The sequence below is a fragment of the Eretmochelys imbricata genome, chromosome 1 (genome assembly GCF_965152235.1).
Source record: "Eretmochelys imbricata isolate rEreImb1 chromosome 1, rEreImb1.hap1, whole genome shotgun sequence".
Lineage (NCBI taxonomy): Eukaryota > Metazoa > Chordata > Testudines > Cheloniidae > Eretmochelys > Eretmochelys imbricata.
Window position 1 is genome coordinate 232,459,892 of NC_135572.1, and position 17,259 is coordinate 232,477,150.

The following is a 17,259-nucleotide window of genomic DNA, read 5'->3' on the forward strand; positions in this document are numbered from 1 at the left end:
GCGCCCCCCCCCACCAGCCCCCGAGTCGCTTTCAGAGAAAATCACCTGGTGGCGAATATTCTCTGGGCTTCGTGATGTTTGCGTGGGGGTGGCTGGAGTTATTTCTGTTCATCCTGCGTGCTCAGGAGTCTTCTTAAAAATATATATGTATATATATTTGTTTTTGCAAACTTTAAAAAAAAAAAAAAAAGCTCAGGGTTTGCAATTCTCCTTGCACGTAATCCAGGATGGGTTAGGCAGGGGGGTGAGGAGCTTCTGGGCAGCGTTTCAAAGAGCAAAGCATTAAAACATCGCGGTGGGTGGGTGTGTTGGTTTGTTGTTTTTTTGTTTTGGTCGCCCCCTGGGCCTATCCACTAGGGGAAATGCTTAGAGATAATTGAAGTCCTGTACACTTTACTGAAAAAAAGTGTATGTAATAATCTAGCGTTTCATTGGATTTTATATGCACCGGAATAAGTGCACAGTTGGCAAGAAGAATCCATGCATTTGAAGAAGTGGGGTTTTTTTTTAACCCACAAAAGTTTATGCCCAAATAAATCAGTTTAGTTTTTAAGGTGCCACCAGACTCCTCATTCTTTTGGCAAGAAGAATAAAACTCTTCTGATCTGTATTGGGTTCATTCTGGGACTTGAGAGAAGTTTGTGTTTTAGAGGGCTGATTGTAAAGGATGTTGATAGACTTGGCTAATATATATGGAATGAATATTGATATATTTTTCAAATCAGGGATTCGAAATGAACTGCCAAATGGCATTCACTGTTTTTAATACAATATAATACAAAATTTAATTTCTCCCTCCCCTCAATTTCCTGTATTGCAGAGAACAAAAAGATAACTGAAGGTTTTGTATGCTGTAAATTTGATTACAGTAACCGATTCTACTTGTTTAAAATCCTTTTTTTGGGGGGGGAAGAGACCTGTGTTTATATCCATCACATCACTGTCCTTTTCCAAAGTTAATGAGGGAAGGGATTCTTTGATATATCAGAAAAAAGTAATCACATTCTGATTTAAAAATTGGCTTGCAACCATTAATTTGTTTTGATGGGAGCTTGGGGGAAGGGGATTTGGGTTGGAGGAAGAGCTTGATAGTCAGTTGCTCACTGCTCTGGAAGAGGAAAGCTCTCTTCTCCCCCCCCCCCCCCCATGCATCTGTTTGCCATATTGCATCCTGTTGGAGAAATGTAAGTATACTACTTATTTAAATGGGCTACATAACATTTCATACTCCACTTGTGGCTGTAAAGTTCAATTTTAAGTAACTGGATCTCAGGCAAGGAGAAAAAATAATGTATTTTGAGCAGTACACTTTATTATTTAATAACCATACATTTCCTTAATAAAAATTCATCTAGCACTAATTGTTGCCTTTAACCAGATATTCTTCTGTTTTTTTTCCTTAAGTTGCATTTTGAGCAAGAGTACACAAGTCAGTGGGATATTGGCACCATGACTGTCATTTTTCCAAATCAATCAGCTCTTAGTTATATATTTTTTGCAAGTCTTCACAGACCCGCTGATGCTTTGTAGGAAACTTTGAAAGACATTCAGTTTATAAACCATTCTGGATTGTCGTTTTTTCTCTCTTCCCTCTATCTTTTGCCGAGTATATTTGCATCAAAACAGCATCTTTGTTTCTTTAGAGTTCATCTGCTCCTGCTGTTTGTTTCCCCCACCTGAAATCATAATCTTCTATCTGTGACATTACAATAATTTCCACCGCACTTAATTGTTACTTCAGGTTGGGAAAAGCAGCAGGAGCAGCTGAACTTGGAAGAAAGAAAGATAGTATTTTTATGCATATGTCTTTCGTAATAAAGAAGATACATGATATGCAAGCAGAATTGGTTCTGAACAGAATGTGTTCAATTTCCAGGAGGCGTCAGCAGCCCTTTAATGAGGCAAAGGTAAGCTGTGCCCACATAGAATATTGTCCGAAGTAAAACTACGTTTTTACATGAGTAAGGGTGAAATTTTTTGTGCATATGTTTACTTCTTGGTTTGTGAATTGGGTGCTGTGAAATGTGCCAAGCTGACAGTGCTGGAGACTGAAGCCCCTCCTTTATACACAGGAATGGAACTGAAGTTCATTCTTATTTTGCAGCATTCTGTCTTCTAAGAGTATTACTTAGGGATGCCACATTTTGATGCTAATCTTTGATTTGGATATTTGACCATGATAAACTGCAAAGAAACCACTGATGTATCACAAAGATTAGCCAGGTGACAGTAGGAATTTTTGATCATTTGTTTACCAGTCTTGGCTGGATTAACACCAGTAACATTTAAATGCAAGATCCCAGTTAATTAGCAAATTATACCCTCATGATCAAGGGAAAAGTATACTAGGCACCTACTAGCCAGAGGTTGATACGTAATATGTGGGGCCTCTCCAGTGGTGAAACCTTGGTCCCACTACCGGCTGGGGGGGAGAATGCTGGTGTTCATAAGGGGGAGATGTCCCTGGATCCTACTAAAAGACTCCCATCTTTCATGTTGGCCTCTGACCTATTCTGGTGCTGGAAGGGTGTGGGGGAGAGCAGACCACTGTCCCAGAACCTCCTGACTGCTGGTGCAGTCACTGCTAATGTATGCCTCCTCCAGCTTTGGGTTTTATTTTTGGGATTGCAGCTTCCTCTTTTCTGAACATCAACAGTGCCCGCTGTTGCTGCTGCTTGGAGTTTTCCCCAGGGCATAGAGGAGTGAGGTTGAGCTGATTCATGTCAGCTTCACAGTTACCCATAGTATTTTTAATAGTAGCAGTGAAACTGGTCAGAATCTTTTAGAGGTTCCGCTGCTGCTTGGGAGCAAAGTAGTGGGCAATAGGCCTCTCTGTTAACGAAGGAAAATGACACCACACAGGTTTACATTTGCAAAGTTACCTCAGTCATAGGTGCTAGAAACTTAACTTCTCTTTTACAAAAGAACAGGTTAGATTCTGCGGGAACTGATGGCTTACCTCTTCTTCCCTTCTGGGGGAAAACTTCCTAATTTTCACTGATCAGTAAGAGAGTTCAGGAGTGCATCAAGAATTGATTGACTAGGAAGCTTATAAATTATATTTGTGCAAATTTATCATGACATTGTGTTGGACAGACCTGCAGCTGTCCTGTATTTAGAATCAGTCCTTGAAGGAATGGAAATGCCTGTTGGATGATTGATATTTTGACAAACTCCTAATGTGCTCAAAAAACTTGTTTTTAAAAAAAAAAAAAAAATTGTCCAGTGGTACCATTGTGTAAAGACTCTCTTGTTTTTAATTTAGAAAGGCTAGCAGGTACCAGGCTCCTTGGGCTAGTAGAGACTAAAGGTGCTGCTCAAACAGCATGCTGGGAGCAGAGAAGAGGAAGAGGTATACTGTATCCTGTTCTATTCTGAAACAACTAGTTGGGGTCTTATAGCAGCATTGAGGAGTTCCAATGGGAGCTTCAAGTCTTCAGATAAAGGGTTTCTTGAGACCTGGAGCGCCAGTGTTGGAGATTAGACCTTAGAGGATCCTCCTCCAATTTACCACAATACATTCCCCCTGTCCCTTAATCCCTGTATGTATAAAAGATAGCCCATTTTTAATTGGCTTTGTATCATTCCTTAGAGATCAGTCTGGCATTGTGCATGCCATATTTTTCATTTGGTTTGCCTTTGTCATTGCCGTATTTCAGCTGAGAGCTTTCTGAAACCAGCATGATCTAAGGTTTGGTAAATGCCATCATTAATACAGTAATTTCCACAGTTGTATCCCTCATCCTCATTAAATCATCACTGAAACTTTTTTTTAAATAAAGTATTAGGAAGGTGATTATAGCACCTGTGGCTGGGAGCAAAATATAAAGTAGCATTATGGCAAAGTGTGTTCAAATATGATGGAGTTCACTGGTATTTTTTTCTTTTTGGATACATTTGTAATTTACAGGTTTCAGAGTAGCAGCCATGTTAGTCTGTAGCCGCAAAAAGAACAGGAGTACTTGTGGCACCTTAGAGACTAACAAATTTATTAGAACATTAATAAATAAATATTTATTATTATTATTTATTTAATATTAATGTTCTAATACATTTGTTAGCCTCTAAGGTGCCACAAGTACTCCTGTTCTTGTTGTAATTTACTTTGTCAGTGGTTTATGAAGGTGATGCAGTACTTGTATCCACCTGTGTACTGTGAAACTATTCAACGGAAGAACTTAATGTAATCATAATAGCTTACAGAAATATTGTTCAGAGTGATATTAATAATTTTCAGGTTTCCCTCCTCCGTTACCTTCCAGTAAGGGATCTTTGTTCTTCTCTTGTTAAGTTTTAGCTGGAAGTGACAATCTGACTGCAGGGACAGCAGGTTGGGCTGGGGGTTTTGTTGCAGTTGTGCAAATTTTTCAGCTAGAGGATAGCAGCTCAGGAATGTTCCTCTGCTCGAGTTCTTACTCACATACTTCTGGGAATCAGAGAATTTCCACCCTTTCTGACAAATATTTCTACCCTTCTGGTAATACTGCATCCCATATGTGCCTGCTTGAAGCAATCCACCTCAGTGCACTCATCGCTATATTTACTTCTTCATTTGAAGTCAAGTAGTGTATAGTACATTGCGTGCGCATATGAGAGAGACACACAGTCAGACACTCATCTCCTGTTCTGTCACCATCCGTTTTCTCTGGCAGCCAGTCTTTAGACTTCAACACTGTCCTCTTTGTCCCCGGCATATTCATCCTCATTAGCTTCCTGGCAAATGTTAATTATGTGAGTTGGCTTGCTGGTGGGTTGTTCTCCAAGAGAGTCCAGTTTCTCATACGTGGGAGAGAGGATTTTGGGTTGGCACCAGAAATGCAGCTGTTATCCCTGGCCTTGTGCAGGACCTCTCCCAATTTGGCAAACTGCCTTGTTACCTTTATGTACAGAGGGGTGCTGCACCTGAACAGACTGATAGTTCTAGCAGGGGGCCCTCATCAACCTTGGGCCAGCTTGAAGGAGTCCATGAATATGGCTCTTGGAAACAGATGGTAGCATAGAATTTAGCAAGTTATCTGCAGTTTATGTGAGGTAGCACATCAGGGACATGCTTTAATATCCAGCTATTGCTGCAAGTTAAAACACTGGTAAGGGATTTCCTGTAACCACAGATGTTTACCCCATGGATGCCTGATGCAGGGTGCTTACTGTGAAATGAAGGAATGCTGCTGCACTGATCGTGGCTTCCTGTTCACATCAGGCAGATGACACTTGTTCATCTAAAGCCCAGCTAAGCCACTTGTCCCAGCCATTGACTTAGGGCACGTCTTCACTGGCAGTGTTAAAGCGCTGCCATGGCAGCACTTTAACATGGCTTGTGTAGTCACGGCATAGCGCTGGGAGAGTGCTCTAAAAAAGCCACCTCCACGAGGGGAATAGCTACCAGCGCTGGGAGAGAGTTCTACCAGTGCTGGGGCGCTGTCTACACCGCCACTTTATGGCGCTGAAACTTGCAGCGCTTGGGGGGGGGGGTGTTTTTTCACACCCCTGAGCAAGAAAGTTGCAACACTGTAAAGTGCCAGTGTAGACAAGCCCTTTGTGCTTGCAGCACACTTTGGATGCCTGTTATGTGTAGGACACAAGCGTTTGTACAAGTGTAGCGTTGTCCAGTGGTGGCATGTGATGGTTGGTTATTATTCTTTTGAGCAAACTGTAGACAAGCCTTTTTGGGATTGTCTCTGTTCTTTGCCTGGTTATTACTAATAGTTGATTTGGGTGAAAAGAGCATTCATTCTCTTAAATAACTACCAGTATTTACACAACCTATTCCACGTATTGAGCAGTTTAACCAGCGTTGCATAATCGTTCGCCAGTATAAATGAAGAGGCAGCATAGTTCTGTAAAAGTACAATTTTCCAGGTGTTCGGAGGGGAAAACATTGCATCTACAATTATAAATGCTGGGTGATGACTGCCCTAAAAATTAAATAGGAAAAAGCTATTTATACTTGGCAGGCAAATTAACACGCTAATAAAGACTTAATTTAAGTCCAAATGCTCCTGTAGTTTATAAATATTTATGGAAAGGAATTCACAGTGTGAGAAGATTAGCTATTTGCTCCAAGTGGGCCGAGCTCAGTTTGACTAAAATGATGGTATTTGCATTAGAAATTAGCTTGTCATAATTGTTTTCTCCTTTCCATTATGTCCTTGTGTGTTTTACTTACTAAAATTTGTTTTTCTTTTTACAGTGATTAATTAGCTACTGTTTAAAATATAAGGCTGTGCATTTCAAGTCAGTTGGCAGGACCCTAAAGCATCTTCAAAATGGAGTCAAACCTAAAAATCTGAGGGGAGAGTGTGTGAATACTGTACCATTTTTTCCCCACTGGATTAATAATATGCATTTGGGATTATCCCATTTAAACTGTAGTTTAGTTATTAACATTCTTTTAGTTAAACTTTCTGTATTAATTTTGGGAGAAGTCCCCAAAGTTTTAACATAGATTATTATTTATTATATTTTAAAGATAGAATATTCACTGGCTTCTGATGTGCTAATAATGAATGCTTTTATATATGTGGATATGGAAGATGGCAACATCTGCAAAGATTTTTTTTTTTGTTATGGGATTATATTACCCAAATAGAATTACTCTGTATTACAATTAAATCAATGTAACAGAAATGACAATATCGTTTTAATTCTGTTTGAGGGCCATGTGTAAGCACTGTGTGTCAAATTTGAAAATTATTCATCTCTGAGAGAGGAGAGAAGGGAAATCTACAGTCTTAATTAAGTAACTACATGAATAATTCTACTAATAATAATTCTGTCACTTAGCCAAACTATTTTTCCCACTATTCAAATAGAAATGTGAATTAATAAAAGGAAACATAATTTTCCCCTTCAGCCTCTTCTCCTCATTGCCTGCTGCCAAAAAAAAAAAGGGGGGGGGGGAATTTGCTTCATATTATTATCTTTATTTATTATACTTTGGTTGCTTTCTAGCAACAAACTTTTTCCCTAGTTGCCCTCGGTTGTCAAAGATTCAAAATACTTAGAGGGAGTGTAATTTATTTGCTGTAGTCCTGGCCATTGTTGGCCAAATTCTGGAAACTGACTGCATGTAAAAAGTAGCAAAAATTTAGGATTATTCTGAATTTCAGCTTCTTTTCTTTCACTGTATAGATAGATCGATCAAGGAATAAAATAATTTGTACTCAGTTATTCTTAATTCATTGTGGAAATCCAAGAATCTTCTTGTGCAAAAATGGATTAACGGAGAAAGTAACCCATTCAGAATAGAACACGGTTTAATTGGGAAGCCTTGTATCCACTTTATGATGTCCATGTGGAAAATCAGTGATGTTATTATAAGGCAGCAACTTCACTGAGGTTTAATAATCATACCGTATACCATGCAAAAGAGCAAAGCTTATAAATAGATGCAATATTTAAAACTTCTCAAAACTGGGTTTGAACTGTAGTGCTTAATCTGAAAAGAGACAGATGTGAATTACGTGTTTTATAAAATTGTTTTTGTAGGATTATTTCTTATCTGTTAATCTTTTTACATATTTGTCACATTTGATGTGTAAACTGATTTGTATGGGTGCCTTGGAAGTACAGTTGGACCTGCATTACATTAGTTGATCAATAACTTAAAAAAATAAAGTTGCTAGTAATCATAATTGCTAAAGTAGATTCCTCCCTTCCCACCTCCAAAACCTCTATCTGTTCATTTGAAGTAGAAATTCTGTTTCCTAAGTTAACGCCACAGCAAATTTAATGCTTTTGAGGCATTGAAATGAAATCTTTGGATTGGTTATTTACAGTTTTGATTTACCGAAAGCTAATTTTAAACTTGTACATTTAAAATGTACATTTTGTTTTGACTTTTGTTAATCTACATACCAATCTCTGGTGTGTGCTTCAGCAAGTGGTCAAAGATGGTCCTCCTGTGTTGCACAGAAACTATGTAACTGTACAAAAATTAAGAATTGTGAAGCTGTGTAAATGAATTCCATTAGTAAAGGAAGACCAACCTTTAAATTCGCAGCATTCAGTGTGGTGGATGAGCTGACAAAAGGTGCTGTGCACTAAGTTTAACTGGGAAGTATACTGAAATGAAGTAACTTTGGACTATAGGGTGATAGATACTTTTTTTCATTACTATTGAAGAGAATGCTGAGTTGCAGAGAAGTGAGGATAACAATGTGATGTTACAAAAGCTCTGTATTTTCTCTTTCAGCAAAAGTCAGTTGCAGTCTTGTCCCTCTCAGTTTGTCTTGAAGTGGTCCAATCTATGCTGTCAAGTCAATGACATCTTTCTCTTCTGGGGGTCATTAGGAGAATAGCTGAACAGCTGGGTTGGACATGCTAACTTCTGAATTTATAGCTCCTTCAAAATGTGAAAGAAGAGGAAACCATTTGGTTTCTTCTTTGCACTTGGATAAGTCATTGAAAATGTCAGCAAAGGGGGAGAGCTAAAAATTGAGGAAAACTTGCAGGTTTGTTCATGATTCAAACCTTGTAACCATTTTCCCTTCATGTCAGTATGAAAGAGGACTTAATAGTAAGGGGAAACCCATATCATCACAGAGCAGTGTACAGAAACACAAATTCATTGGCGCGCCTTTAATTAAATGCATTGCTTTTACAGCTTCATGAAGGATTAGGTGTGGGTTTTCAGCTATTTCCTTGCTGGCAAAAAGATTGTGTACAAAACAGTGAAGCCATAAGCTGGTAGGTGTAATGATTTGCATTGATGTGATCGGACCACTATTCTTACCAATCGTCGAATGGCTCCAGGCAGGCAGATTGCAAAACACTGTGCCCATTACATGCAGAAATCTCTGACTATTTGCTGTAGTATCACAAACCTTGTTTTTGCACATTAGCGAGAGCAAGTGTTCAATAGAACTATCAGAAACGTAACTTGCAAATAATCAAAGCATGCACGCATGTGCACACATATGTTGGCTGACTCATCAAGTTGAATTGCGAAGTAGTTACTGCTATTTTTGCGTTCTCAGAGGAGTTCCACTTGGACATCATCTGCCATGTCTTCAATAAAGCACAGAACAGTGTTGTTTGAACAAAGGCATGCTTTTCAGTGTGATCGCTTCCTCAGATCCTATGTCCCTAAAAGAACCAAACAAACCCCATGTCAGTTACACAGGGAAAGATGAATTTTTTTGCAACAAGTTTTCCCTCTCCAATGCTGTGTAATTCAAATGGGTACTAAATAATATGCATAAAGGGCATTTCCTATTGATGCTGCCAGTTTGAGTGATCAGGTCTTGTTGACTTATTCAAAGCTTCAGGTTTTCTCAGGGAAAAAAAAAATCCTCAGATTTATTGTTCACTGATGGATGCCTGGTTTCTAAATGTTACAACAACTTGGAAGGTTTAATACTCTCAGCAGCCAGCCCTGCAGAATGCACTACAAGTTGTGGTTTTGAATCAGTCTGTGTAAAACTGTGTGTCATGCTTGTAGTCAAATTTCATTCTGAAGTGTAATTCGAATTCACTTTGCAAAAAGGACATCTTTCAGAATCATTCCTCCGCCAGAACTGAGCTCCCACAAAGAATGGAAAAACTATGCAATGCAGTTGTGTTAGACTCAGCAGTGCCTTCGTGATTACCCTTGACATGCCTGGTGTTCCAATTCAGTGCATGCTGTGTGCCTGGGTACTCTCCCTCCGTGTTGTACATAATAATGGAGCTTGTACTTGTTTGTGCCTGGATTTGCCTTATTCAAACACGGTGCATACTATCTTATTAGAAACGGTTCTGTCAGTCTGCTATACACACTTATATACTGCACTGTACCACTAGCTAAACTTCCCAGTTTACATGGTAACCTTACAGGAACACACAATTATTTTGCTCATTCCCATTTATCGTTTTCAGAGTGTTGAATAACTTTTTTGGAAAATGTGCCTTTTTTTTGTATGTGACTTCTTGTGACCTGTCTAAGCAACTTGAGACCTAAAGTTTTGGAAACTATCTTTTAAATCATTAAAATTAATTTTTTAGATTTTTTTTTGCAGGGGAGAGAAAGGAAGGTAGAAAGATAAAGTAACAAATTTGTTTCTTAAAATTGGGTTCCCCTCTGATTCTGTAAAAATGCCTCCTCAACTCCCATAGAAGTACTATGCCTGCACTAAATGTTTTGCTGTAAATCAATAATGTGGGTAGATAAAGATGTTAAGTTTGAAATCTGACTTTGTTAGAAAAAAACACTCAATGTTATGTAGAGATCTAAATGATTGGATGTGAGGGGAATTTTTATGCAGTGTTTATAAAATGAACCTAAACAAAATTTTAAAAACAAAGTTCAAATTTTATTTTTTTAAAAAAATTGGAACACTTTTACATACGGTTCCTGACACAGAATGACACAGAACAAAAATTTATTTTCTGTTCTGTCCCCTCCCGCTCCCCATGTGAGTTTCTGAAGGACATGGTATGGAACAAATGCAATGAATAGTCTTGAGAAAGCTGAACTTCTGAGGCGGCATTTTAAAGTGTAAATTGATTTAACAGGCACTTGGATTTCTAGTCTCAGTGTAAGCTTTTTATATAAGAACTGTCTATTTTCTGGAAACAAATGTGCTATCTTTGTAAGAATCTTCAGACCTATACAGAAACAATGGCCGTCATCAAACCATGTGCAGTTTTTGACTCCATTAATGCAGGCCCCTCTCTGGTGACCTAACAGGTTACTTTAGCTTGTAGAGAGAACTGACAGCTATAGGTAAGTCTACAGTTTTTTGTTAAGTTGATAGCAATGATATAATGGCATGTACATGAATATGTTTAGAGGGCCAACCTCCGTGTCTAGCTAGGTATTTTATGTGCCCTCATCACAATAGTACCTTGGCAATCATAGAGAAGGCTAGTTCCATTTTGTGATAACAGTTTAAAAGGAGATTTCGTTTGTGGTGTTTCTTTGTTTTAAAAACTTGTTCTTACTAACTTCCATTGCCGTGCAAATGATGCTGGAATGTTCATGATGCCATGTGATACTACTTGTGGTTGAGTATAATTAAATAGATGTTACTTTTAAAATATCTCTTTTCATGGTTACTACCTTTCAGTAGTTTTATTTGTGGGTTACATATGAAACTTATACCGACTGTGCAGAAACAAGTATGTGGTAGGCAAACTAGGCATGTAAAAAAAGACATTTGATCAGATAAGTAAACACGGCATGGTGGGCCTCAGTTTGAAGGAAGACTTCATGCAGTCTTTGTAGCCCTACTTTTTCCCCTCGCTTTAGTACTAATTAACATTTTATATAATGTCTTTTATTCCAAGCTGCTTCAGAGTGTGTATGTGCAACACTGTTAAAAAGGAGCCGACTTTAGATTGCAGGGCAGCAGCAGGTGAGCAAATGGTGCACAGCACACTGGCCTCAGTTTCCCCTTCAGATACTGTTTGAACACTGCTCTGCTAGGAAAAAGGGTCCATGTGTTCTTCAATGAATGTATTGAGACCTGTTTTTTTTTTTTTTTTTATCTGAACTACACACACCGTAGGATAGTGAGCGGTATGTTAGTAATTTATCTCCTTTGAAAGAGCTGAGAGGATCTTGCTGAGATTTGAAACTGTGACTTCAGGTTATCTAGTTAACTTCCAAAGGCTGCCTTTTCTGGAGTCATTGAATTAGCCCTTTTATACCATGTCTATGAAAGTACTACTGCCTTAAATTGTAATAGCCTGACTTACATTAATATGTGTATTTTTCCCCCCCACCTAAAGCTGCCCCGCTGCTGCTGTATGCAAACCGACGTGATCTGCGATTGGTGGATGCTGAAAATGGGAAAGAGAATGCTACAGTTGTAGTGGGTGGTTTGGAAGATGCAGCCGCAGTGGACTTTGTGTTTGTCCGCGGGTTGATATACTGGAGTGATGTAAGCGAAGAAGCCATTAAACGAACAGAATTTAACAAAACTGGGAGTATACAGAATGTGGTCATTTCTGGGCTTTTGTCACCTGACGGGCTGGCATGCGATTGGCTGGGAGAGAAACTATACTGGACAGATTCTGAAACAAATCGGATTGAAGTTTCCAATTTAGACGGATCTTTGAGAAAAGTTTTATTTTGGCAAGAATTGGATCAGCCCAGAGCAATAGCCTTAGATCCTGCAAGAGGGTAAGTCTTTGGGTTTTGTTTTTTTTTTAAAATCTTTGGCATGTCTTGGTCATTAGTTATTGAAATTCACCATGCTTAAAGAGATCTGAATATTCTCAGTTATGCTGTGACCTTTAAATATGGTACTGTCCTAAGCCAGTTTGCATACCAGATGGTGGTCTTGTTTTTCTTGCACTTGCTGTGAGTTGTGAAAATAATAATCAGCAATATTGATGATGATTTTTGTGTACGTGCGAGATGGCTTGCTGTCTGAACAACAAACTGTCTCTGTTTAAAAACATTAGATGCGCAAGCAAACAATGTGAGAAGAAACTATTCTTGTTCTAGTAGCAATGCAGAGGATGATAATTCGTTTGGTTCTGATTAACGTGAAAACAGATGGAGTCTGTTTGTAAAGCCAACACCTGCCTATGGAGCTGTAATATACTGTATTGCTGCTGTGATCTGAATAACTTTTTTTGTCTCTGCTCAGCATTTGTTACAATATAGTGTTAACATCGTAATAAATGAGAAAAAACATAATGATAATGTTGAGAGAGGTTTCAGTAGTCAATTAGAAAATACATTTATTGCAAATATCTGACCCCAGTGCTGTTGGGAAATTCTGTTGTAATAAAAACAGTGATACAGTAGAACTGGCTCAGGCTAGGCATAGTACAAGCTTTCTTCTTCTTCTTCAACTGCCATTTCAAAGTCTGGTAGTGGACCTTAGTCATGACTTGCAGTACTCTCTGTTAATTCCCTTCGGGGGGCCTCTCCCTAAACGGTGGCCATCTAGCATGCTAAATTCAATGGTAGTTTTTGTGATGTAGATGAATGCCCACTGAAATTTAGGATGCGACCACGAAATGCGTGGTTGCTTGTGATGTTCTTTCTAAAACCTGATGGTCTCCAGAAATGAAAGGCTGGTGCAATAACCTAGTGGCCCACTTAACCCAACATTCTTTTTCTTAAAAATTTGAATAGGGTCTATTATGTAGAGTAGCTTACAAATAAAAGAAGAGTGTGTTTTTATCTGAGCAAGAAAGTTCACCTGTATCAGCAATATTAAGAAGACCGACAGAGAGGGTGCTTTTATAAAAGGGTCTCTGCCAACACCTTTCTCAGTTTCAGATATCTGGGGGTATTAGGTAGAATGTTGGATGCTTTGGTTGCTAGTTCTGAATTTGTCCTTATAGCCATATTACAATTTAAAGAGAGGCAATCTCATTTTTAGTTTATTTGAAGGCATAGTTTGGTTTTCAAGTATAGGAGTTATATAGTAAAATGTGCTGTCATATTCAATTGCTAAACTTTATAGATAAATTGTAATACAATGTTTTTCAAGTTTTCCCCATATAATTTTGAGAGGCTTATGGACAAGATATAATAAGAATAAAAGTACTTCCTCCACAGTCCCTACACGCGTATATCAACAGGTTTAGAAATAAATGGATGCAACCGTAACCAGCAAAAGGGAGATGGAGTTCTCCTCCCTGCCCACCAATTGCTTTGAAAGTTTTTAAACTCTGACACTGAAACAGTAAACTTAATACATCAGTTACATACAACCCTAAAACAATAAAAATACTGAAGGAAGCAAATGAAAATATAAAGCCCACCCAAAAAAGAGAAGGGGAAAAATAAGGCAAATATGTTTGGGATAGGTTTGCCAGCAGTTGGTTGCACTACATCACACTAGTGTTTTCTTTATAAAAATAGTTAAAATTCATATGCAGAACATCAGGAATGAAATTTGTAGAAAAACAGAATTGGGAAGCTTTTTTGGCTTGTCAAGGTTACTGTGGTTTCTGTTGACCTAGCCAAAGATAGTGTCCATGCGGCAATCAAGTTTAGCAGTTTGTTTTGTAACAGAAGAGAAATTTTGTCCATAACTAATAGAAACCAAACTTTAGCAAGCCACTTGGGCTTTGCAAGAGGAGTACTTAATTTCCAAGTATGCACAATAACATTCTTGGTGGCTAGAATTGGATGAGTATGTAGATTATTGTACTTTCTCACAAGGTTTACCTGAGAGTAGAGCTGTAAAAAGAAAAAAATTGAAGGAGCCAAAGATAAATCTAATGCAGTAGTACACACTTTTGGGGGGGTTCATTGACCAAAAATAAGCAATAACAGGACAATCCACTATAGATGAGCAAAAACGCTTTCCATAATCTTTCAGAAAGTCAGATTCCTAATTAATAGTTTATTCTCTGATCACAATCTTTCAATTTTTAATTTAAATCTTCATGTAATTGAAAGGCAAGAAAACATTTCCAAATCTTACTACAGTTCTTGTCAGTAGAAGTTCAAGACAAGAACCCTTTCAAAGATTGAGCTTTAAATATAAAGGAATATTCTCTCTTCTAACTCTCCAATAAAACTGTCCCTGATGAGATTTATTGATACAATTTAGTTACTAGTGTAAGTTGTGAAATAAAGGGCATGTTTCCTGGTGGTTTATTTAATATTTTGAAGAGATTGATCAGTCTAAAAATCAGAAAAACGTTAGCAGTAATTTTATTCTTTCACTTTTTAATCAAATTTGGAATGCAGTTTTGTCTGCTTAAAATCCATTGAAGAGAGATGCCATTTTTGCAAGCTGATCGTATGTCAAAACTTTCTCTTGAGCATTAAGGATGAGTGGCATCAGCACAGGGATAGGAATACAGAAAGTATGAAAACTATCTTTTTTTTCTGTTTTCAGTAGCATTTATTCAGGGTGGATTTGATTTAAATCAAATTGATTTAAATCACTAGTCAGGAAGACTTGATTTAAATGGTTTTCTTCATAAAAGTGCATTCTTGTTGATTGTTGTAACCTTAATACGTGTTCTTCACTAGTCAGATGTAGGTTTCATTTTTAGAAGATACACACTATGCATTTTTGAACAGTGATTTATTTTTAAGACTTTTCAGATTAGTTTTAAAGCTATATCAGAAAATGAATGTTTGGTTATTTCGTTTACCAAAGGTAATTGAAGCAGATATTTATGAAGTTATTGGGAGGTGAACTATCTCCAATTCAACAGGTTAATCATTAATATTTGAAGGATTTTCTTGCCATGCTGTATTAGGAGGAGAACATCACCAAACAGACATTTAAATTGTTTTATTTAACTAAAACAACACCGTTAAGTATTCTGGATTTTTTTCTTCAACAGCAAACCTATAATATTTTAACAAAACAAGCATATGTCCCTTGTTTCTCACATTTATCTCCAGAGTTCTTCTCCTTGTCCAGATCTATTTTGCCCACAACAATCTTCTATTCGTTGAACTTTTTGAAACTTTACACGTTTAGAGAGAGGTAAGGGATTGACTCTGTGTACACAAATTTGCAGAGGGACAATAGATTTGAGGTCTGTTATTTCTCACCTTTTATTTATTAATAAACATTTTTGCTGTTACCTCTGGAAACACAAATCCGTGGTTTGAGAACTGCAAATGTAAGCATCTCTGATGGTATCTTCTAGACCAGTGGTTCTCAAAGCCGGTCTGTCGCTTGTTCAGGGAAAGCCTGTGTCGGGCCGGATCGGTTTGTTTACCTGCCGCATCCACAGGTTTGGCTGATTGCAGATCCCACTGGACGCAGTTCGCCACTCCAGGCCAATGGGGGCTGTGGGAAGCAGGGTGGGCCAAGGGACGATAGAAAGATTAACCTAAATAATCTATACAGAAGCCTTTGAAACCCCCGAAGATTGGGTCACTAATCCATGAACTGTTGGAACTCGTTTACAAAGCTTTTCTTAAACATTACATGAATATATTGTCTCATACTATAAATTAGAATTTATAATCCCTATTCCATGATGAGATATCTTTCAGCTATAGTGATCTTAATTAAAACTATCTTTAGATAGCTTTCTTTGTCAAAAAGTATTTTATCAAAAAATCTGATTTTAAAAAAAATTGGATTTTTTTTATTTAAAACATTGATTTTTATCCACCCTGCATTTATTAATTTATTACTGCATAGATAGAAGTACCAGTGTGCTGTCTGGGAGTTTTATATTAGTGCCCATGAGCTGGTGTGTGGAACCAGCAGCAAAGAGGACTAAGAACAGTAGCCTAATAGTAAAATCTAGAACTTGAAAAACAAAACTGTCTCTTCTCTTTGGAATTTCAGCCTGTCTCTCTTTTTTTTACACACAGTTGTTTGTTACTCCAAATTAAATAATCTGTAAATATTTTCAATTTAAAAAGAAAAATATCTTGGCAATTACACAGGGCTTAATGAAAAAAATCAGTTTAATGCATAATGACCATTTTCGTAACATTAATAAATCCATCTAATATAAATCGGCACATATAACAAGTTTCTGATTTTTAGCTGAGTTTGTTTCAAAACCTTTTTTAAAAATTTTCTCTGGCAGTGTTGTGAACCATTCTGGCTTTCTGGTCAAGCTGAATTAGGTAGTGAAAGGTGTTTATACATTTGCTATATTAAAAAACAAAAGGACTAAATTGAATGTGTGCAGTTAAAGAAATTTAATTTCATTTAGCTGTTGCATCATGACTTCTTGGCAGGGGCCCATTTAATAGAAGTTAAATTGTAATAGGATTCTTGATTTTTTTTTTTTTAACCACAGTTCTCAAAACAAATCTCCCCTACCCCCAGTTGCCCTAGTTTTTCAGGCCAGTAAGAACTTTTGCATGACGCTCTTTGTATTGTCGTCAGCCATTGTTCTCCCCAAAGCTGTGTTGACCAATCTGGGGAATGGCATGCTCTTGTAGGGAGTGTCACCGCAGTGGTGGAAATGATGGGAAAATAAATGGATGGGGTAACTGCCACTGTCACTGCCAAACCTCCTAATTTTATGGTATTTTATTGGTAGTTTATACATGGGGATGAATTTTTTTTTTTTAACTTGGCATTTTTACTTAAAGAAAGCCAGCATAACTTAAAATGTGTAGCGATCTTGCTAGCCAATTGTGTAAACACTGGGGCATGGCTTAAGGTTTTCATTTCACATGCTGCAATTTATTATTTGACACAGTTACTGTTCATCCTTCTGGCAGTGGAATAAACTCCTGTGTATGTGTGGTTCAGAGGGAGGGGAAATAGATGTTATAGTCATTTGAAATCAGTGGGAGTTTTCAATATTGTTTCAGAAGATTATCTCTGACCAAGTCCCAATCGCCATTTCTGTAACTGCGTGTTTTGTCTG

General features: G+C 37.7%; 1 protein-coding gene across 6 annotated transcripts in view; it reads left to right on the plus strand.

Moving 5' to 3' along the window:
- The window catches only part of LRP6 (LDL receptor related protein 6), a 189,082-nt gene that overhangs the window by 318 nt on the left and 171,505 nt on the right, over window positions 1-17,259 (plus strand). For 5 of the 6 annotated variants that reach the window (XM_077807426.1, XM_077807427.1, XM_077807429.1 and 2 more), the window contains exon 1: window positions 11,919-12,106. Coding sequence is in view for 1 of the 6 variants with exons in the window: in XM_077807430.1 (XP_077663556.1) it covers window positions 11,713-12,106 (394 nt within the window). In the remaining 5 variants the exon portion in view is untranslated. Of the gene's footprint in view, window positions 1-11,712; window positions 12,107-17,259 lie in introns of those variants that run through there. The other variant, XM_077807430.1, reaches the window with a different exon arrangement.